The 24,918-nt window shown below is 38.9% G+C and overlaps 1 protein-coding gene across 11 annotated transcripts in view; it reads right to left on the reverse strand.

Annotated features, from left to right (window-relative positions):
* The window catches only part of arvcfb (ARVCF delta catenin family member b), a 138,578-nt gene that overhangs the window by 44,787 nt on the left and 68,873 nt on the right, over positions 1-24,918 (reverse strand). For 10 of the 11 annotated variants that reach the window (XM_085910051.1, XM_085910050.1, XM_085910048.1 and 7 more), the window contains 2 exons: positions 3,003-3,161; positions 37-180 (listed from right to left, as the gene is read on the reverse strand). In XM_085910051.1, the coding sequence (XP_085766177.1) occupies positions 37-180; positions 3,003-3,128 (270 nt within the window). In that variant the 5' untranslated portion in view covers positions 3,129-3,161. The remainder of the gene's footprint in view (positions 1-36; positions 181-3,002; positions 3,162-24,918) is intronic. The other variant, XM_085910053.1, reaches the window with a different exon arrangement.

The following is a 24,918-nucleotide window of genomic DNA, read 5'->3' on the forward strand; positions in this document are numbered from 1 at the left end:
ACAGGAGAAAATCAAACAGGGTTCCGCATTCTTTACTGGCTCTGCGTCATATGGAGGACTGGTGAAGATGGAGATTGGTGTGGGTGTCCTAGTGGCAGGCCTTGACTCCACTACCAAGCTCTCTGTCACTGGTACTGGATGGTAGGTGCAGAGGGTAACAGTTTTGACCACCTTGGTCACCTAGAGTTGAAGGATGCGTATCAGCCAAAGTTATTTTACTGACTGAACATTAACAATAGAAAGTTCCAGGACTAGTGTCACAAAGATGTACAAACCCCAATGTGCTTTACATTGTGGTACATTGTGGAGAACGTAAATAAAACCTGGAGAAAGTAAATGATCGTGGCATTCGATCCAAATGCGGGAATGCATCAAAAAGAGCATCACTGTGTCAAAGATATTACCACATGGCTTTTGCTTGTGTCCCATGTTCACAACTACGTACATACTGTTTAACCCGTGAAAGAAGTCTTTTGAAAAACTAAAAATGCACTTGCGAGATCATTTTCAGCCATAGTGTTGGGAAAGTGCTTAAAACGACAGAGAAATTACGTACAATATGTAGCGTGTCATTTAGAAGTCAATTATACAAGATCTTTTGGGAGTCTCATTCTGACATATCTAATATATTGATCACCCAATTTGCATAATTGTAATTCTGAATTTTATTGAGCAGATTTTTTTTATTCTTAAGTGGGAGTAGTAGTACCAGTACCCAATTAGAATTACAACCAATTTTTTAGGTTAATAACATCTACTTGTAGTTGGGTCCCAGTTTGCAGGTTCTTAAAAATGTGTGGGCTCCCTCCCACAAGTCATATATAGGGGAGACAGCGGGAATGCAGTTCCTATTGGCCTGACTGAGGCTTTTTTTCAGCTCAACAGATGTTTCATTCCAAGTAAAACAGACTTGGATGATGACCAAGATAATGCTTGGCATACATTTTGAATCATCTTTATTGATGAACTTGCTGTCACACACACACAAACACACACACACACACACACACACACACACACACACACACACACACACACACACACACACACACACACATGGACATGTGAGTGTATACACATTCCTGGACAGTCGAAGGAATTTGAATGATTGCTGAATGGGAATAAAATATTGAGAGTGTAAATAAAAGGAACACATTTCCTGTACATACTTTACGCCTAATGCATGTTTTCGAGTGGGATAGACAACCACAGCACATTGATGCATTGTCAAAAAGAATATTCTATTTTGCGCAGAAAATCAAACACTTGCCCGGGTTAGCAACTGCCATTGTTAATCTACAGGGAGTCAGTGGAAATTCACCCACTGTGGGTGCAAGACGAAAGCAAGGTGGAAAGTCTACTCTGAAACTGAAAAGGGAAACTTTGAATGTTGGGGAAAAAAGGCGTCAATGGTAAGAGAAAGGGAGTAAGGTTTATCTTAATGGGAGGAGTTCTTTTACAATGTCCTGGGGGTGTAGATATTTTTAGACGGACTGATTAGCAAAGACATTTCAATCAAAGCTGTTATCAGAGTTGCAGACAGAATTTCACGAGCGATTGCAGCCCCGAGTGTGTAGCGTAATAGAAATACAAGTACGATGCCGTAAAAATTCTGAAAGTTAACCAGAAGAAAAATGAAATCTGAACAAAAGTAAACATGGGAAAGTTGAGATGACAAGTAACAGAGTTTCTGGATCTACAACATTTGCAACCACAGAGATGTTTTGCTCGAGTTCTCCCCTCAAATAGTTGTCTGCTTTTCTCCTCAAAGTGACTTCCAAATAACACTCCATATAAGCTCCCAGGGATGGCTGGCCCTTTTAAAAATGTGTCCTTCCGTTTCCCATACTCGCCGGCATAGCTTTTAATTGGTGTTGTAATGGACACAACATCCCTAAGAAGTTCTCCTTGTGACTACATAAAGTCATGTGCGGCTGCTCTCCTCATAGTAAACACACTGGAGGGCATTGGGTGCCCCTAATGCTGGATTAGACTAGACTTTATAATTACACATTCTTCTGACTGGGATCACCATGCAGTGTTTGCCAGTCTTCTGTAAGTCAACAACATCAGCTGACCAAATCCATAAAATGGTGAATCAAGATTTGTATAATGGGGAAAATCATTTGAGCCACAGACAAGTTCAAGAAAAAAGGAGAAATGCAGATAGTCACGATAAATAAATGAAGCTGTGACCACACAGTAGATAAATGGTTTGTTTCCACAGTGACAGTTGCAGCCAAGTTAAATCCGGCAACATACTAGTGTATGGAATGTCAGAAAGAAAGCAAAATAGACGCCCGCTTGGTTAGAGAGCACTGTTGAAAATGCACTTGAGAAAAGGGCAACTGCTAGGTTGCTCATTTGATTAATTCTGTCTTTGGTTTTTTTATAAGTAACTTTGGCCTAATTTTATGTAGCATATTCATGTTCAAAATCAAGGGGCCAACGAATCCCAGAATACATTTTTATTCTTTTTTTTTTTTTAATTCAAGTTCAATTCAAACTAAGCTAACATGAATAAAGACAAACTGAATGAATTGCCAGAAAATGTCAAAATTCAGAAACCCAACTCTGACAAATACACATTAATTAGTCTCAAATCAATTAGATAAAAACAATAATTTCCTGAAAACATGTTTATAATCCAAAACTATAAGGACAAAGTGAAGCAATCTGTTTTCCTCTCTTCCCTGCTTGTCTCTAATACTTGTAAATGGGGAGCTAAATTGTAGTATATAGCAAGTAGTACAGTAGAGTTCGAGCAGCAAATGGTTGTAGAGAGAGCGTCTAAAACATGGTTTCATTTGTGAAGCTGCATATCACTTTTTAACAGGACATCTAGGAGAACATTGAGAATTACTTTAAAATGTCAAAATCATTCGAAAGTGGAGATTCAAAATATATTCAAAGGAGCGGTAATATATAAACATTGCATCAGATCTATCCATCCTCGTGGACTTTCGTGAAAGAAAAATAAAATGCCAACCTTTGAATCTTACCTTGGTTTCTGTGCGGCGTGTGGTCCCATCATCCGAAGTGACCACCGAAACATGAGAAGTAGGGGTCCCAGGGTCCTCCTCTATGGTGACAGTCTCTTCCACCACTTCCGGCGGCTCCTGCATCATGGCCAGAGAAGTGGCGTTGCTGGGGCTCTGTTCCTGCACAATGAGGGGAAAGTCATGCATTTATTGATTGCCTTTGACGATTAATGTTTATGTTTTCTCAAGAATTGGGGGCACATCTAGGTAAAGTTTTGTTTTATGTTTGAAGCTTATCCTGGACAAATTCAAATTTAAATACATGCTTCAAAGCTTCATGTTATATAGCAAAGAGCATAAGAAGACTCGACACTAAACATCATGATTGCCCCTCCTGCTGTCAGCCGTAGTGGATCCTACTGTGCAGCGTACTGTTTGTGATCCCCTTATGACCCACATCTACAAAATTACTGATCCACTTCTGCCAGAACAGTGCAGTAGACACACTGTCGATAGAAGTTCAAGTGTGTGCATTCTCCCGAGTCTAACAACAGAAAAAACGTCTCTGTCACTCGGCGCGGCCTTGAGAGCACAAGCATCAAGATAATATGCACTAAAGAATTCAATGTTGGTCGGTGAAGTTGAGGTCAAATCCTGTTCATCCAAAATATATTTGGGGCTACGACCACTATCTGAGAAAGAATGTAATATAAAGTTACAACACTGAAAATATTGGATATTCATAAAACAGAACAATGGAGTGTCAAGTGGGGGTGAAGAATGTACAAATCACAAGACATGAGTAGTAAATTTAGTAAAAGAGGAAGAAATGAGAAGTTTTATTCTAAAACAGTCATCATATTTTTACTTCTGATTATTATTAAGGTTTTATAAGGAGGAAAAAATCTTAAATTTCCCTCTTCAATAAATGTAAAACTACGAATCAGTTCTTTCTACAGTATTCTCTAAATTTAGATACCTTGTCCTTTTGGCATGTGTAGAGCAAAATAAAAGAGGCCAAATGATCCACAAGTGATACAAGACAGAATCTGGGTTATAATTAGTGCTTCTGGTATAGGTAGTTTTCCTTATTTACTTATAAAAGACGACTGTAAAACGACTGCGATGCCTCACACTTCCATCTTTTAAACTGGTTCTTCCCAGCAAAAGGAAGTATGACTATGAGTTTGAATAAAAAAAAAAAAAAAGGCTTCAGGAAAGAATGGAAGTACAACTCTCACCACCTGGCCCTTGTGAGTGGGAAAAGCTGAACTTCCTGCTTATTTCTCTGCTGATGGATACAAATATAAAGACACTATTGGGATGTACGCCACTGCTGTGCATGAATGACAACAATACAATCCTTCTAATGGAGCAAGGAAAGAAAGTGTTTCTGGCAATCAGTGATTTAAAAAAATATGAATGATATAACCAGAGAATGTTCACATGTATGATTTTGGTCTACTGAGTAGCTATTTAGAACCTCAAGATTTTTTACATGTTGCCAAGCGCTGACCAAAACACCAGCGGCCTCAAAGCTTACAGCACAGTTTTCAAAATCAAAACATGTGTATGCCACCATTGTATTGTTAAGGTTACTGTTAGAAGAGGAGCTTCAAACGATATCAGTGTTTTAGGATCCTATTTAAAGTACCTGTACTATTTAAGCGAATAGGATCAGGCAATGTCCTGTAAGTACAAAGCATAGAAATTTACAATATATATAAAACAATTAAGGGGTGGCAATTCGTCACGTTTCAGTGGTCTGTTGTGTTTTTCAAGAAGCCCCTTTCGTTTTCATCACATAACTTGGGCTCCATTGTTTGCTTGACATGGTGTCACTAAATCCAAATGTTTATCTGTTGGTTGCGGTGGTGATGCTTTTTTTTTTTTTAAATAAAAACAAAAAACATGTTAAATTGGAACTTCCAATTTCAATGCACTTGATGGATGACCTGATTTCATTTACTCATTGTATGCCTAGTTTAAACAAAACAATGAAGATGAAACTTCTCTATTTACCTGCTCTTCTCTATCCAGTAACGGGCAATTACACCTCTGAACTAAACAGAGTTGGGTCATTATACTTTCAAAAGCCCCATTAATGGAAATTAGCCACTGGGCAAGCTGTGTCAAGTGAGATGCATTTGTTTGCAGTGCACAATTGCTACCAAAATGTCAATTTCTAGAATTGACTCCTGAACACAAAAGAACAGCACAGAAAAGTCTCCTTCGAGTGGCTAAGCATTTGAAAAATCGTCATTACTGATTACACTGTGTTCATTCTAAAACACATCTTTTTTTTTTTATTCATTTTCCTGACTAGTTCTTGCAATTATCAGTGGGGAATAAAACAAATAACATGATGAACACCTTAACAGCATGATTAATGTTCTCTTTTTACACCCATGGCAGCTAAAGCTCCAATGGTAGATTTGCAGCATGGATTTGTTTTTAATCATTATTAATAACTATTATTTTTACTGTACTCTGTTTTTCATAGCATCACGTGTAATTGTCATCTTTACAAGCCGAAGATTTTTCAGAAGTTATTTTGACACCTTCTGACACCGTAAATTGGCCTACCCATATGACTTCTCATTATTCCTTCTTAGAAAAATTAAATCTCAAATCTATATTTAAGTTCATACCTGAATGCATAATTTGTAACCGAGTAGGAAAAACAACAACGGTCTGTTGCTGCTGTGCTGTCTTTGAGTGTGTATAACATTGATATTAATAGGTAAATGAAGGATTGGCGTATGAATCTCTTCTTGTTAGTTCTCTGCTAATAAAAGTTTTACAAACTAACAACAATTCTGTGTCTCTATTTACAAGCACACTTGGTGAACCTAGAGAAGAGGCCGTCAAAACAGAGCGTGTAAAATAAGAGATACAATCCTAGACTCGTTTGAAAAAGAGCCGTTGGCAAAACATCAGGAGTAGAGGGATGAGATCCTTAGAGTCTCGCTGTCAAACTTCATGATCCAAGCTTCCCGCTGTGCCTCTGGTTTACGTTCCTTGCTCGCCTCTCCTCATATCTGCTTGGGGAATTTAGGAGTTCAATTTAACAAGTCCAACTCATGAATTTGTGATTAAAAGCTGTCTAGTAATGGGCTAGCTCAGCTGCCTACGAGGATGCTTTGGGGTGCAAGGGCACGTTGAGCTAAGACACTTGAAGTCAAGAAGATAAGATAGTTCGTCAGGGAGTTATGAAATCTAATGGTTATGGGGGATTAAAATGAATTGCTTTAAATTAAATTATTTTATAATTTAAAACTACAAGGACATAACTACTGTATCCTGATCCAAATTCATGCATTCTTGAAAATACTCTTGTCAAAACATCTGACTTGAGCAGAACTCATCCCACATTTGGTTGTACTGAATTTTCATCCAAACAGAGAATGTCAGCAAATCTGAATCAAGAACATTGCAAAACAACATAACAATTGAATTTTTCTAAATTTTTGTAAATATTTATTGTGCAGATCTCAAATGATAAATGTACAGAGGCCACTTAATTATTTTCTTTTTTTCTGACTTGGCGTGTGTTTGTGTTTTATATCTCAAAGTTAGTTATTTGCATCTGCAAATGCCATTCCAGTGAGACTTCAGTGAAAAGAATCCTGGAGTACCAAGCATGTATCCGATTTAATCTACCGCCCATCCCGCTCCGTAACGTTTTTGACTTCCCTGTAACACCGGAAAAAATAGGTACTACCCACAACAAAATACAGCCAAACTGGAAAATATAGTCTCTCTGAGAACATCACTCATACATAACAGTTAAATAGAACGATATTGAAATCTACAATTTGCATGTGGAGAGAACATTTGACACTGATTGCACAAATTACATATTTAAGGATGATGTAATAATATACAGTGCCCTTGGGTCAGCTCATGTAGAGTACATGACATTAAACAGATCACAAGGGGACATATGGCTTCTTAAAAGTGACTAATCCGAGGCCATGATGGATTGCCGGGCAGGGAAAATGCACAGAGGGAGGGGACAAAGACGGTGGGAGATCAGCGATACAGCAGTGTCGATTAACAGCAACCTTCTATTTGCTATCAATTAACATGCATTCATTTTTATGTATTCAATTGAATTCAGATTTATTGTCCTTACAAGTGCAATAACGTGCCGACCAATAGGTGAAATGAAGAAAAAATAGATAAATATTCTAAAACTATAATGGAACTTTTCATCACAATGTAAAAAAAAATTAAAAACAGGTTTTAATTCACAAGAAATACAATAAATTAATTCCCAAATTGTTTATATAGTCTATTAGAGAAGTTGAATTGTTCAAATAAATAATACTGAAACAAACATTAATTAGGATAGCTTTTATTATACACATTTTAAGTCAGAATTGGTGCAAGATAGTGAAAAGAAAAAATAATATTGCTTTTATTTTAAACAAAAACAGAATAATTAGTTTCCTATACTTCATTCAATTTTCTGTCCATGGATGAATTACCCTTTACAGATTCTGTTTTCAACTGTAGTAAAGACAGCTTGTGTAGTTGTTTTTTAATTATTTTTTTTTTAACAACCATGGCAGCAATAATTTGTGGTTTAGGCAATGTTTAACACCAGGTGCAACGCGAACTTTAACCTCTGCAGCGCTGCATGATAGTAGCTGCCTTAGCTACCCGGCCGCAGCTCATTGCAGAAGTGGAGGCTCCGCAAAATAGCGTGCAACAGCCAAAACCAGCGAGGTGACACGGGCGCAATGATTTTGCTTTGAGTAATTTTCCCAATATTGATCCCTAAAGTTCAGAAAGATTGCAAGAAACTGTTTTCTATAATACAAATGAGTCTAAATATCAACATTAATTACTCCTTCAAGAGCAGAAAATAAAGTGCACATAATAGGCATTGTTTATGTCACAGAGCTTGTTATCCATATTCTCTTTGGGCTGGCCGTAGCCTACTGCACATTTCTGTCGCACTGAGCACGGAGATGCAAAGACGTAATGAACATGCATTTGGCTGCTAAGGTCTAAGTTTCTAATAAACTCAAACTCGCACCTTATTTTGAATATACCAATGAGCCGATATCCACCGTGTGAACACAGCATGCTATAAGATTCAGACTGAAATAACAGAAATGGTGACACCACCTGCTCATACTAACCAGGAGATAAGTGTCACCTTCCTCCTCTCACAAACATACACATGCACTCACAGGCAACAGCTAAGACTTAACCTAACCCCTGCGCAGTTACTAACAGGATTTCACCCCTCAGACATGCCAGGAATCATTACATAGCTCTTACACAATGAATCCTTTAACAAAGATCTCCTGACTACACTTGGATCACCCAACTTCCAAGTAGCCCCTTATGCTTAACCACCTCCCCCAACTCCCCAAAAAATGAGGGGGTGGACACGATAAAGTTGAAGAAAGAGAAGCATGTGTTGGTATGCAAAGACTTCCCCCACAAAAAAAAAAAAAAAAAACAATGAACTAGGACCATGTGATCCAAAAATCCAGCCAAAACAAGACATGCTTGTGTGATGAAGCGGAGGTAGATGGGAAAACAACTGGAGGAAGAGGAACTAGAGAGGCTGACAATGCATGGCAAAAGAACAGAAAAATGAGGTTTTCCCAAGGTAAAGAAATTCCCTTGAGTCTCATTGTGGTTACTAAGTCAACGTTACCCTCGTGAGGACTCATCTCAGCTATAGCTATGATGACTCTTTGCAGTTGACGGCGTGGTATTTTGGTTTCATGTGTAAAACTATATTTCCAGTGGACAGTTTTGGTGGTGAGAACACAAATAACCCAAAGAGACAAGAGACAAATCCAAGATTGTGCCATAGGGGGTGTTGGAAACTTAAATCTCTCCTCTAGTGACTGATCTTGAGCCAAAACATACATTCTTGCTCTCTCGTTTGTACGTTTGACACCTTTGTCGTTCCCCCTGTCGTTCTTTTGGTTCAAATAAAATAAACAACTTAAACTTAAATAAAGCAAGAATTCATACAAGGGCACATTCCGAGAAACAAAGACAGGCACATAGAAGGACAACCAAACAGTAAGTAAGTCAATCTGTTTTAAAGGATAAGGAATAAAATTACATTTAAAAAATAAATATACCCTTAAATGAGCCAGAACAAGCCTCGGCCACAGGATTGCATCTCAAGAGCTTTTGAAAAGTGGGTGCGGCAAAGAGGGAAAGACCAGGGTGAGGAATTTCACGTTTGGTGGGTTTGTTGTGACGGCATATGCGTGGGTTCCCAGAGGGTGGGTTGTTTGTAGTGCTCCTCCCCTCAGCCTCCGGATCACTGTCAGCATGATTCTGTCAGTCAGCAAAGAGTGCGTATGTGTGTTGGCTGGTAACAGCAAAGTGTGCAGGAACACCCGCAATGCAAGTTTGGCCCAAAGCGAAGTGCATGTGAGGTCTACTGGAGAGTTAGGGAGTTGGAAAGGGGACGTGCATATGTTCAACTTCCTATTAGGCTGCTAGCAAAGTACCCCTTGACACCAAAAAAAAAAAGATCTGTTTGCTCCTGCAGGGTCTCCCATTTATGAGACTAAACTGGGAGGCCCTGAAAGATCCTTCTCTCTTTAGCTTGCGCTCTGTCTCTATCATGTGGGAAAAAGTAAAAACTAAACACTACAAAGCCACGGGGAGAACGTGCAAAACTTTAGACAGGGAAAACCCCGGATTTGAACCCACGACCTGGATGGCAAAAATAAATAAAATTCTGTCACTATTTGAAGCACTTACAGTTTATCACCAGCGCCGTGGCTGTTCAAAAAATATTTCAGAGACACGCCGGTTAACATCATGAATGTATGTGCAATATCAATTCTGTTATAGTTCTATTCCGTGACAGCATTCATCATCATCATTGTATGAATAAGCTTAACACAGAAACATGGTAATGTGGATACACTAGTTCCCACAGGTCCCGACCTTCAGCACAAATGCACAATCTAATGAGAGCCAAGGCAAGAGCTGCATAGACAATATGACATTATTATGTATAAGAACAATGTAGTTTAACTATTAATACTGTCAGATGCATTCATTTAACACGACATTTATTCTAACTGCTTGGGGCGTAACATTTGCACAAAATCCTTCCTCTTCCTTACTACATGACTAAAAAGGTAAGTGGTTTCAACTGCACTGTAACATACATTCTACTAACTCATATCATTTTATGAGTTAGCTTATTTAACTACAGTACTCTAGCTGGACAGTAGAACACTAAACATTGCACGTAAATTGAGTGGCAAAACTCCAATTCATGTATGGGACAATCAGTGGATGTTATGGATTTTATATTACTATGAAATACTGCAGTGCTGTTGGAAATCGTAAATATACAGCTACGAATTGGAAATGTAATTAACAATCAGTCTCATTAATACCACTCCAATTGTGTCAATTTATGAGCACCAAGATACTCGTAAAGGTGGAACGAACACATCAGTTATATTGTGGATTGCAGGGTGGATGTGGTTCAGCTGGCAGAGCGGGTCATCTGGTGAGCAGAGAATTTGGGCCAGAGTCTGATTCAAATGTTTGCTGTCAAAGTGGCCTTGGGAAAGACGCGGAACCCTAAATTGCCTCCAGGTAGGCATATGGAGCAGTTGTCAAATGCCTTACCAGGTTAAACATAATGAAATGATTAAATAATCAATAAGTGTGTCTAAAATGAAGAAAATGTTGACTAAAAATGTGGCCTATAACATAAAGTAGAGTTGCACTTAATATATTGTTGAAACAGCCAATTGATATGCTGATTTGAACACAGTCTCTGTCTTAGCAACTTAACGACATTAATCAATTACCATAACGTTACTCGTGAGATGATTACAGTTAAAAAAAAAACTACCCCACAGTAGACAGTTAGACGAGTTAGCTAATGATAGAGGGATGAAGCAGTCTTCCCTCAGAGATGCTTTAAGCTTGAGGTTAACTCTGCCGCAGATCTGACATCTGTGGGTCAACCAGAGTACACAGACACGATGCCCTTCATCTCATTCCAAACACAACGCCCCCCTCTCCTATCCATTCTAATGAGAAGAATTTTATGGGTGAGCGCAAAAACGACCTTTAAAATGAATATATATATATATTTTTTAAAATACTCCAGTATGTGGTTATAACATTCAGTCCATTCATTTTTTCTTTTAATTTCTTTAAATATGAAACAAGTATCAATGGAAGTGTTTGTGTGTGTGTGTTTTGCAGATGCACTAATAAAGGTGCTACTTAGCTCACTTTAGAAGCTGTGAGCTGATGATGAATATTTAAAAGGAAGCTGATATCTTAAATATATTTTTCTCACCCTCCCTTTTTTAGCTACATTTTTCAAAGACTACAGTTTGCGTCAAATTCAGAGTATGCAAATAAATAGCACGTTTGAAGCTATGCTTCTTACGCTTTGGTTTTAATCCGAAGCATTTGTTTGATGATTTGAGAATATCAGGAGCACTGCATTTTAAATGATCAGAGGAACGCTGAGCGGAGAGAATATATTATGAATGCAGAGTAAAGCCTTTTTGCCAAATCCAAGCTGAAATAGGTGCAGGCTGCACTGCTGTATGAGGAGGATGGGCCAGATAAGGATTCTTTTTTTCGTTTTTGTTTGGTGAGTGCAGTGAATGTGAATCCACTGATGTAAACGCATCTAGTTTTTGCACTCAGACCTTTATATGTCACATAGCATGTTATTTCTTTTCTGTGCCATGCACTGTTCATGCTGTGTGTCTGTGTTACTCTGCAGGTGGTTGGAGGAAGAAGAGGATATAGACAAAATATGGATAATCTCCTCTCAATGTCTGGCTAAGCCCCACTTTGCAGAAATGCTGCCTTTTTGCATAGTTTTCCCTCCTGCACGACGAAGCAGATGCAAGCCAAGCATCTGACCACAAACCCCCTGTCCGGCTTTTAATCGACCAAACGCATGCATGTCTCACGATAAAACACCCCTCACTACAAGAAGCCCATAGTGTTTGCCATGGAAACCAGGAAAAAGGATCTTGACTCCAAATTGCCATCAATGATAACACTAACTCCAAACTGTCACAAGAAAATATTTTAGATGGCAGCCAGCATTCCAACTAGATCAATAAATTAAAGGGGAAGTAAACACCCATATTTTCTTTTCAATAATATGTTGAATGGGCCCCCCACTATTGCAAACAAGGCATTAAGATTAATATTACATTCAGGAAATATGAATCAAGCAGCAAAATTCACCCGTTTTTATCCATCTCAGGAGGTGGCCATTTTGCCACTTGCTGTCGACTGAAAATCATTGCAGTTGCCAGGTCACAACTAATTACGGCTCAGCTTCAGAAAACTGATGAGTCGTGATTGGTTGGGACCTGAGGCCTGGCAATTGTGATGTCATTTTCAGTCGACAGCAGGTGGGAAAATAGCCACCCCCTAAATTGGATTAAAAAAAGGGAGATTTTGTCTGTTTAATTGATATTCTACAAACAAAACATGAATCAGAATACTGTGTTTTGATTCGTTGGGCTGCACATAACATATCACTAAAAAGAAAATAGGGGATTGACTCCCTCTTTAAGGTTACCAGGTACGTTTGTATGCATTTAATTAAATAAGAACATTCTTTTTTTTTTTTTTAAGAAACTAGAGAATGTCCATATGAGCGTGGGAAGAACATGAAAATGCCACACAAAAAACAAATAGAAGGCACTGTGCCACTCAGGCTTCAACATTTAATTACAAATCCTTAATAATTCTTTGCAAACAAATCTAGAGTGTCTAAAAGTGGGTTTGAACATCACGCAATCTACCAAGGTTCATTTTTTACGTAGGCTATGACAACATGACAGTGATGATCCTTATTTTCTGCTGGGTATAACTACTGTAAATTCCAATACCACTATTTTACTCCAAGGGATCATTGGTAATCTAATGTTAATCAAGCAAAGAACAGAGTAATGTAGAAGCAAACTTGACTGGTCTTACTCTCTCAGCAGGTCACATTCTAGATTTGTTCTGGAGCCAGATGAGAATCACATTTAGGCTTTGGAAAGAAATCAAATATGATCAGCCTATACATACGTATATGTTTGGCAAATTAATTTGACGGACTGCATTAAATGTGTAAAAGTGTTCCACATGATGTAAATTTCATAGCTTTCAAATGTACTCAATATTATTGAGTGTAAATTGTTACACAGATTAAAATGAATAGAGAGCACAGTGAACATTTTTTAGAGTGTAGGTTCTAAAATCTGAGTGTGGCAAGGATAAATAAAGCTCGACAACGTCCGTCTTGTTATGACTGTACTATATGTGGAAGCTGGTCAAATTGCATAGAGAAAACATGGGTTTTTGTTGTTTCCCTGTTGTCTGCCCACTGTAGAATTCCCCTCGCCCTGGGAAAAGAAACTCCCGAAGCAAACTTAGAAAAGTTGTACCCAAGAGGATGCATGATATTTTTTTTTTTTTTTACTGGCCAAAAGTATAGGGGTGGAACTGACAGAGAAACTCTCCACTCAAAGAGGTATGGCCATATTTTGGAGCAAAAAAAAAAAATTCAATGATGTTGTCAACTTTCCTAGAAGAAAGTAAACTTTAACAAGCATCCTCTCATTGCTTTTTTTTCAGTCTAGCCAGGGCAGAAATGAAGTTAGGCCAAACCATCTGGGAGATTATCTATGCTATTACCTCTGCACCAGCTGGCAGCAGCTGCATTGACTGAGCGAGGCCTACGCTCTGGCCCACACAGACAGTATGGTCCACTCAAGGGGGGAGAGGGCCTCTGTTTAAAATAGAGTGAAGGGTGTGTGATGGCTGTGGCCAGACCAATTCTGTGGAGAGCTTTTGTCAGAAGGCAGGTTTGTGAGAAGGAGAGGGGCCAATGAAGGGTTCAACAAATAAAGGCCTTGCAACAAGTTCTAAAGTGTGCAAGACAAGAAGCCCAAAAATAGACCAAGATCAGGATCAAGAAAAATGCTTTGGGAAGATATATATCCCCAAAGTCAAGTTCTTCATTTGAATAATATAGTTTGTAGGGCAGTATCATTATGTACTTAGTAAGATGAGGAAGGAAGACAATGTGATTGTTTGTTTCTCTCATATAAATAATGAATCCTAAAGAGTAGTGTTGTGATTGTTCTCAAGCGCATAGCTTTACCTATGAGCAAAAAAGAAAAAACCTTCAGACTGAAAAATGGCTAAACAGTGAATGCAATTCCTTTCACTTGTGAATGAGAAAAAAAAAGTCAGCTTTGATAAATAAAATACAATTCCCTTTAGCAAAAACTGGATGTTCCCACATGTCTTTTGTACACAGACCTTTTCATACTGGACTGCAGCGATAATAGAAGCACGGCATGAGAAGGACTGGAGTGAAAACAGCAGCATTCACTACAATACATTGTAACATCCTGTACTTTAATGGCCTGAGCTTTTTCCTCAGCAGGAATGTGAACTTCATAGAAAGACGGTCTAAAAGGAACAATGCCGTCCTTGCTCTGTTTTTCTTTTTTTTCTGTTCTGTTTCATAATGGTCTAAGTTTCTTAAGCGTTCTTGACAAATGACTTTTATTTATGTCTTTTCAATATGTGAATGAACAGTTCAAAATCAGAATGCAAAAAAATTCTTAAGATGGAAGAATAAACTGATCAATTTAACTTTTCATTGTCAAACGAAAAAGTCAGTATTTATTAACATTATTATTGTGCGGCACCTGATTATGGTTTCCTTCTGTTTCGTCTCTACCACTACTAGTGGCACTTGTCTTTGTCCTTGTTTGTCTGTTATTTATCCATTTTTACATTTGGCACTTGTTTCTTGTATTCTTGCACTCTTGTACGCTGCTGTGACAAAAACATTTCCCCACTGTGGGAGAAATAAAGTTCAATCAATCACTCAATCAATCACTCAATCAATCAACATATTGGCTCTGAATGGACTGTTTAAATTGAGATGAACACATTTCACATTGTTGTACCACCTGCTGCATATCCAAATTTAAAAAGAAAATCTCCTTTTCCTATTATCATAAGAAGTATGTGACAGATTAATCAGCTGGCCATTTGTATTGACCTTTTTCGAAATAATAATAATCGACTGAAGTTTTGCCAATCAAATGAATATAATCTTACTTTCTCATGAAATGGTAAGAAACAGAATAATCGGTTATTTGGATAAAAATAAAACATGCAAGCTCTCGCTATATGGAACAGTTGGGCGCTGGTACCTCTGGCAACAAGCGACCTACAATACAGTGTGACTGAGCATGTTTATGTTCACTGAACATCAAGGAAGACAGGAATTTGACTATGTACGCAAAAATATCGCCACCTGAAGTCAGATTAAGAAGACTTTTTAAGACAGTAGATGACGTTGAAACTAATAGAAGTAAAAAAAAACGGTCACGGTCTAAAAAAAATAAAATAAAAATTGAAGTTGAATTGTCGGGGCAAAACACAGCCTAAAAATATATTGGTCAGGCCAAGTAAATCAGCATTAATGTGTATATGATTATGAAATGTTTCATTTCCAAAACTTTCATTTTACACTTCATAAAAACGATATGTACGATTACATCCCAGATGTTGCAGTAATGACTGAGAACATCTGCACGTGTTCTGGCAGCAGCCACCTGAGAGAAGTGGAGCAATGCAGTCTCAATGAGACATTCTTTCAACATATAGTGGCTTCAGCACAAAAAAAAAAAAAACAATTGCAATGTTGTTTCACATCTAATTTGCATCTCCATAGGGACCCAAAATTCATTATGCTGACTTTCTGTCTCAGACAATGAAAACAAGGCCAAGCCATGTGCATTTTGTGCCAAACAGAGGTTAGGTGGATTCTAGGCAGGCACCATCCGTAAACAAACTGAACACTCGATCCTATTTTGGAGCCTCTGGACGCATTGAGGTTGTGATTTTTTGAAATAGAATCATTGTTTCTAATCAAACCATTAAACTGCCGGAAACAGATGAACTGCTCACTAGAAAACGCAAGTATATTTCTTATCAAGCCTATTGTTGTCAGCCCCAATGAGGCCGCTGAAAAATGGCACAATGGGTGGTGGGGGGGAATCCCTGCAGTGGACTCCATAGACCAAAGCCCATTAAGTCCACTGGCTTGAGCAAGAAACAAAAAAAATCTGAAAATAGTCAAACAACTTTTACAAGGCAGTGAAGCAAAGAACACAGTTCACTAAAGGTTGATATGTGAAGACACCAGCTAAATCTTTAGAATGTATTAAAACGTATAAAATATGTTCCAGGTTATGAATCCAGCAAAATAAGCATTTGAAGGAATCTAAACGCCTTATTCAGTGACACATACTGTATGTAACTTGATGTCACATAGTTATTATTACAAGCCCACAAGTTTGAACCTCAAAGAGCTTGGCTGGATTTACACTGCAGGTTGAGGTGTCCAATTTCATATGAGTGCATATATCCAACATTTTTTTAATTTATATATATTTTTCAAGTAACACATAATCACCATTTACTGAACACCTGTAAAAACCCACATGTGCAGTGGTCCAAAATCTCCGTGAACTTCACAAGGATCAACAAGTTCTCAAGGCATTGAATCGATCGCAACTACCTGTGAATATCTGGTGTCAATTATCCATCATTTTTATCCGTTTGCCTTTTCCTTGAATATTTTTATTTCTTATATATGGGCATTTATTGTCCGCCTGGTACAGTAGATATAACTTTCAGCGACATACTGTATGATGGCAAGGTCCATTTGCTCAATTGGGTTCTATGTTGCTTCTTTGCCACGATTCTAGTGCTTGGAGTCTTTGTTCTGCAGCAGTTTTCCGAATGGTTTCCCGTCTGCTCATCAAATGATGCAACGGCACCTGCTGGACTATTAAACAAAGTGTGGAAAGAGTCAGGAGGGACCACTATCATGTGGATCATGACTCATTGGAGGTATTGGGCCCCGGTAGTTCCAGTTACACAAATAGCTTTTATGCACTTGTGGGAAAACACACAATGAGTCAGCCCTTGGACACTCAATGCAATCACAGAGGCATTAGCAAATCAGTCCACAATGAAACCGATGAATGAGCAATAAATGTGTCTGTTATTCTAATTTCTGGACTTTTCCAGGAAAGCCTCCACTATGACTGCAATCTATGCGGGATCATTCATCTGTGTAAATGCGCAGCAATACCAAAGAGGATTAGTGTGCATGATCATGTTTACAGAGTCAGCTTCGAGAGTGTGGGGGACATGCACAATGGACCGACCGCCTGCACTGGACAACCAACTGAGGCATCTGTGGTGACAAAACAGATTCATTGATCGACATAGTGGTTGAATGAAGTGTCACAGCTTCTGAGAAATTACTCTGCAACAGCTTGAATGGCATGGCTGTCATATTTCATCACACCACTTTAGTGACCAACTTGGCAGCACAAACCAAAACAGACTCAACAGACATGAACCAGAAACACCATCTGCAGGATTTCAAAACTAATCTAATAGACCATCAATGGTAACCTGCTTGCTTCATGCTAGGATAAGAGAAAATAAACATGATTCTTGACTGACTCTTTTCTAGATCAGGCACATTCCAGAGGCAGTCCAAAATATAGGCAACCCTATGTCAATGTTAATGTGATACTCAAGGGAAACTGTATGATTAAAAAATGTGGACTCAATACAGAAGCGTTGTTGCAGTGGAAGGATTTCGACTTTATGAAAAATGCTTGGAGACTCCCCAAAATCAATACTCTAAATCTTGACTCACATTCCAAAGATAGCACTTCAATAGACTGGAGCAACGACAGCACAGGATATCACTGAAAACTAATCAAGAACAAACATTCAACTTTTACATACAGTATTCACGGTGGAGACGGATATTCCTGAACAACTCACTACGGGAGCGGTAAATCCAATAAGCGTGGATATAAATCTTTCTTTTCATGTCCATAAGGAACACAGACGTGTTTATTTAGTATGACGCTTTGCCAATGGCATATTTTTCTTTCCCTTCCTTTCTCACACTTTACTCGGTGGAAGCTGCAGTATTTAAATTATTTTCATGGTTGACCCATTCAGAACCCCGCTTGTACAAAAAACTACACTTCCGCCACTGACAAAGATAAAACACAATCAAACTATTCAAACCAACAACTCCCATCCAGCATTAGAAAACATGGACACCATCAGCTATGCATACAGCACACTCACAACTCACTTTGAAATGATCGATCGATCCACTGAGTGAAAGAGTGGGACAGCCACTGTTTAGTGAATTCAAACAGGGGGAAAACAGTATCCAAAGCACAGAAGACAAGCTGGAGTGGAGAGGCAGGAGCGTTTCTAAGGAGAGTAAATAAGCTTGATGAACGGACGTGATTGAATCAAAGGCAACACAGTGGTAGCGTGGGGCAGTGACAGTCCAGAGTCACAAGGTTGTAGACATCATGCCAGTCCTGATGCCTGCGCAATTGTGATTATGCTTTGGCGCTGTGGTTCCAGATCACTCTCTCTGCACAGGCCTGCAGTAATTTTCACATCACAATGTGGCAAGGGATAAAAAAGCTTTGAAGGCCGTCCCTCTGATAAAATATCCAACTCCCAGTCCAGTCTGCAATAAACATGTTTCAGATAATGATAATGTTGTGTATTCTTTAGAATATGCAGGAAATGTGTCTTAGCGAACAAAGCATACGGCAAACACATTTACCCTTTTGTTAATGGTAAATGTGTACCGCTACAGATTTACAAAGGTAAATGTTTACCTGCAGCCAAATTCTCAATAAGAATCTTCAATACTAATAATAAATTAAGCGGGTGGGATTAAATAAATTATACTTCTTTTCAGGCATGTCAATATGATTTATGGTTTCCTTTTTGGTTATATCTTGATTGCTACTCTTTTAGTTTATGTGTGTGTGTGTGTGTGTGTGTGTGTGTGTGTGTGTGTGTGTGTGTGTGTGTGTGTGTGTGTGTGTGTGTCTGTCTGTCTGTCTGTCTGTCTGTCTGTCTGTCTGGGTGTCTGTCTGTGTGTGTGTGTGTGTGTGTGTGTGTGTGTGTGTGTGTGTGTGTGTGTGTGTGTGTGTGTGTGTGTGTGTGTGTGTGTGTGTGTATGTATGTATGTATGTGTATATATATAGACACATATATATTTTGTCTTTTCATTTGTGTACACTAATCTTATTTTTTTTCCACGTTTGAAATAAACGAATAAACAAATCAAGAAACATTATCAACCATATTAACAAAACTGGAAATTGTGGCAAACATTCTGAAAACAGAAGGAAACTGAAAGAATGGAAACTGAAAGGGCTACAAAACTGTTATACACCCTTGTGTGAAAGAAAAAAATAGGTAGGGAATCAATAGAATCAGAATTTGTTGTTTTTTTGTGTGCAACAAATTAATGATCTTCTGCAAGTGTTATGATACATTTGGCCCATGCCAGACTGCGTGTTTCAAATACATTTAACAGTTGTTCAAAATGATTTAGATTAGGGCTCATAGAAGGTCACCCCATCTTTGATCTGAGCTATTATTCTGTGTTTTGAGCTGAAGACCCCTGACCTGTAGTTGATGATCTACAGATATCGTTGTGGCCTGCTCAGACTCAAGACACCCTATTCTAGATGTCACAAAGCAGCCCAAGAACAGTTTCCTCTGAGCTTCACAGGTGGACTTTTCTTTGGAGGCTTCATTTTTGCATTTGGAAACTCAAAGCTGATGTGACTTATCTAAAAGCTCCACTTTTGTCTCATCTGTCCCAAAGGATATTTTCCCAAAAGCTTTGCGGCTTGACAATGTGCTTTTTTTTTTGTGCAAATGTCAGTTTAAAGTTATTTCGGAGGCCATTGCGAGGTTTTCTTTCTTGGACCGAAAGATAGCAATACTTTTGTTTCAGTGTATTCACAGTAAATGTTAGCCTGCTTTTTGCTTTCATACATGCAAGATTTTGATAAAAATTGCATCAACAAGGAACCTGTTTCCAAAATCTTGGGTCAGGCTTTTGTTTTGTTTTTTTATTTAGAGGGTATTGGTTTTGGTAGAGAACAAAAATCCTTGAAATTCTTGAGCTCGATTCCTAACCCAATCTTTTGGGAACTTTATGGGCAGACCATACAATTCCAAAAAGCGGACACCGCTACAAAGTCCTATTACCAAACTAAAAGCTTGCTTGGCTGAAGCAGCTGGGTGCATAGAGCTTAAAAGCTGACATTGGGATTTTACACGCTTTATCCCAGCCAAAAGAGTTTTAAGTACAGCACCTTCAACGGATTGCTAGTTCTTCTCCTTCCATTTTTGAGGCTCAGATTGACACACTTCACCACCTATAACAAATTCCAATCAAATTAAAAAAATAATGTTTGATGGTATTTTTCTTGTTGATATATAAACCTCCCGCTGTCATTATGTAGTCAGAGACAATTATGCAGTGCAGATGCACTGGATAGCTGAAAAGAGCCCATGGAATTTGTAAAGAGCCGTGCATCATTCCATTGTTCACAAGTGGCTCCTCTGGGAATGAGAAGAGTGCATATCAAGAGAAATGAGAAACAAGACTGTGCCATCCCATGTAATGACATATGACAGCCACTACTGAAGATCTAAATGCCTCCATTAAAGTCTACAAATGGCTGTCTGCATGGCGAGGCAGCAGCACAAAGAATGCAAGGAGCATATTTGTCTCTCCATTTTGGGGAGTTCTCCTCCTGGTTTTGGCTGAACTCTTGCCTCTGCTTAGCATAATGTTTGTGTGCAGCTGCAGCTGCTACAGCAGAAGCTGCGAGTAGCAAAGGTTGTAGTGGAGCCAAAGTCGGTCAACTTACAGTGGTTTGGACTTTCATTCCACCTCGATAGCGCTTTCTTTAATTTTTCCTCCCTGGACCCAAGCCATCAGCAGTAACAGCAATGTTGTGTGTTGTAAGGTTTGGAACAGAATTCTAATGAGCTGCCGGACCTCATCAGAGTTCTTCAACCGCCCGCAGGTCAATAAACGTCAGTCCTCACTGCAAACATGCTTTGTGACTGAGCTCTGAGAAAGCAATAAACTGAATTATTACTGTTTGACACACAATCTTTCGCTTGCTAGCGTTACCCTCAATAAAGGTTAAAAAAAGCACAGATTCATAATGCAATTCCAATGTTTGTGTCTGCCCATCACACCAGTGCGGTAAGCATTGATTTGTATGATTGGAATGACGTGCATGTGGGAAAGAAAACAGCGACGTTGTCTCATATCGCGACTACTCGCACTGCCACATGCCAGAGTAATCTGAATGGCCAGTCAACTCTATTAGAACCCTCCGAAAGAGCTGTCAGAGTGACTCATTAATCCTAAAAGGCAGCCAGAGACAGATGGTACCATGATGGCAGATCGATGCTCTCCCTGACATCCCCACCGTTTTCCAGTGGCAAGAAGTGGGCTAATCCTTCAAAAGAAAGTCCCAGACTAAACACGTAAATGGGGCTGGAGCCATGTCTTCCCCAGGACCCGGCATTACAGCCTCGTACGTTGAGTGGTAAAGAAAAGGAGAAGTAGAGGTCATTTGTTTTTTCTGCTTGAGGGAAGCTTTATAAAAAAACGCTGACCTCCCCCCTCAAAGGGCCTCTCCAAACGATCCCAAGATTCTGAATAAATGGGCTGGATCACATATGAGCTAAAGATATATGCTTAATCCCAGAATGAAATGACAAGAATAACTTTTGCCAACTGCTCTTAAACGACTTGAATGTAGTCTTTGTTCACAGGTGCAAAATAAAACGCTACGATCGTGACTTTTGCAGACAATACTGTCAGCGATTACAAGTGCTTAGCCACATTCCCTTTTGGAAAACCAGTCAAACAACTAGCTGGGTTATAATTCGCAATTGTTATGGACGGCTTTCTATTACGTACGCCTAGGAGGAGTGAAAAGGTAGAAGGAAATATGAGTTGGTTGTCCTTTGCAGCTGTAATTGCTTTCTGGGAAGACTTTCAATGGATTTGAGAGTACTATATGTGAGTCCATGTGGGATTCTTTGTTCTACAGTATTCATCCAGAAGACCATTTATGAGGCCAGAGGTTACTGATGTTGGGCAAGAGGGCTTGGCTCGCAATATCTTTTATAGTTCATTGGTTCAAAAATGGGTCAGGACTTGTGTTTTTGGACCTAATAGCTAGGCGAAATGAAAAAGTAACAATACAGGAGACGAAAGGGCCAAATTCTCATTGCTAATAATGTTCATATAGTGCCTGTATTTATGTTTCACTTTATCAATTATGATTTCATTTAAAGAAATCACATCATTTATCTAAGCGTAGTTTTTTTTTCTATCTGACTGAATTGATATCATTATGTAAGCTTACCACCATTTGTGTGACAGATTATTATGATAAATAAAGTCAATTTTGTCACTACAAGCTGTTTTAGTGCTTTTCCAAGCAATGGTAAATCAATGTCAGATCCTGGCTGGTCCAAACGTAGCAGTGTGATGGCGCAACCTCTCATTTCAGTGAGTCTGTAGCTTTTTTTTTTTTTTTTTTATCTATCTGATCAAAACAATGATTCTTGTTGCTGGCTTCCAACAGCAAAGCTTGGCGGGTGTTTATTGGACACGGTCAGGGAAACTGAATCCTGTCCAAAGCCTGTAGAGCAAACATTGAACAAATAGCACTGGGATAAAATTGATTTTCTTTTCTTGCTTGGTTGTTGATGGATGCATGGTTTGACACGTCTCCATGTCATCTATGGCAAATTCAACAAATATGGCCGCGGAGAACAAAGCTCAACTGCGTCTTAAAGACTTTATTAGAAGCTAGCAGGGACAAGTGATGGTGTTATAAGGTAAAATGTGGTGTGGCCTACAAGCAGCTGCACATAATGTTGAATAAAAGGATCTGAATATGCAAAGGGAAAGTGCAGCTGAAGCATGATAATAAGACTGCCATCTCATTAATGCAGTGCTAGTCTCCTCAATGCTGTTTTCTAACAGGGGTGTGTGGCATCATCTCCGTCTGCTTCGCACTATACTGCCCCTCAGATTTCTTCGATTCCATCAACGTGATGATTAAAGGAGAGGGAGAATTATTATCTTGAACGGCGGTCACATAGCAAACGTGAGGCTGCATCAGTCGAGACATCAGTGACTAAGGACGGGGGGGGGGGTGCAAAAGAGCCCCCCTCTTTTGGGCACTCTGGGGGTTGAATGGACACCTGCTTATGATCCACAACCACAATCGACAAAAAAAAGAAAACATTTAATTATGAGGGGGGGGTTCATGCGATACACTGCATGTACATAACAGTACACTATTTATAGCACAGTGCATTACTTGCCAGTTAACATTTGTGCATAATTCTTAGTATCCGTTTTAACCCGCTTGGAGCACAGATGTTCGGGGTTGTGTTGCATTGAAATATTTATTATAAAGTCGGGACTGCCTTCCAGAACTCAGCTGCAGCAATGGGAGCTTGAACTCACATTACCAACAGACAGACAATTGTTATCTATCTAATACTCATGATATAAAGGTTCTATTTAAAGCTTCGTTCATGCCAAGACGCTGATTTAAAATCTTAAACTTTACTCAGTATAAGATGATGTACAAACTGGCAAATGATACAAATAGATCTAAATTTGCCCCCACCCCCCCACACACAACAAACAAAATCAAAATTTTTAAAAGTTTTAATAAGTCATTTTTGCAGGATGTACATATTTTATAATGACTAATTGAACAGGGTCAAGGGAATTAGGATCTTGAATTAATTGTTTACCCGGTAGTGATGAAACTCTTTTCAACATAATAAACTCATACAGGGATTGCTTCTATTTTCCACTTTAAACATTTATATTTATAAAAACAAAACAAAAACAACCATGCTGATCATTCAATATAAAAATACTTGGTCCTTGGGTCGTACCGAGTTAACAAAAGCATGTTTAACAAAATATATGTATATGAAAGCATCGGAGTTAATGTAATATGAGTCATCATGCAACAGCCATGGGACTTGTATGGCAAACATCGACATGCTGCATGCTGGTGAGGCCATCTGCTCTGACCCACCACCACATGACCCACCACATCCACTCACCTTCAAAACACAAGATCACCCCCCCCCCCATCAGATGCCCCCTCTATTGATGCACTCTCCTCAGCTAGTATGTGTTCATATGTTACCAGTCACACACATTATTCTTGCATGACCCCGAAACAAAGCCAATTTCTCATGCTCTACATGTCTTCAAATATTGATCTACAAAGGGGGAAGCCTGAGGAGAAATGTAAAAAAAGGAATGAAGGAGGGTGAGCCATCGCACCAAAACACTGCCAAGCAAAGACATGGAACTTTTTGATTTTTATTGAAGAATGTAGCAGAGAGCCCCAAAATCTGTCAGGAAACTAGCAGACTGAAGACAAGAGCACCCCTTTAGTCTTTGGCTGGATCACCATGAATTATTTTGATATTTAGATGGGTCATCCTTGCTTTAGAGGCTTTCGGTAGACCTTGGAAGGATGGCGACTACTGGATTATTCAAAATGTTTTCATTTCTCCTCCGTGACATATCCATTTTTCCATTTTTTTTATGACGAGAAGATGCTACAACCCTAGCATCTGAATATAGAGGCCTTGGGGCACTACATGCTTCGGGTGTACAGTTTTCACACTCAGACATGGTCTGCTGTAGTTTCCCCACTAATTGCAATTTTAATTGGGCAAAAAGCTAATTTAGAGCAACATTCGGCAAGCCCGCCCTTATCTCACCTCCGGCTAGAATACTGAGTATAAAAACTGGCTGAGTTGGAGAAAAAACAAAACCTTAAAGACAGTATATTGTCTCCCTCTTAAAATAATGGCCAAGGTCATTTATTTATTTATTTTTCTTCAGAAAAGACAAAATACTAAACCAAACTCTCATTATATTTCTTAACATCATTTCAAAAGTATAAATAAATGAATT

Source organism: Syngnathus leptorhynchus, chromosome 4 (genome assembly GCF_054491065.1).
Source record: "Syngnathus leptorhynchus isolate UIUO chromosome 4, UIUO_Slep, whole genome shotgun sequence".
In the NCBI taxonomy this organism is placed as follows: Eukaryota; Metazoa; Chordata; class Actinopteri; order Syngnathiformes; family Syngnathidae; genus Syngnathus; species Syngnathus leptorhynchus.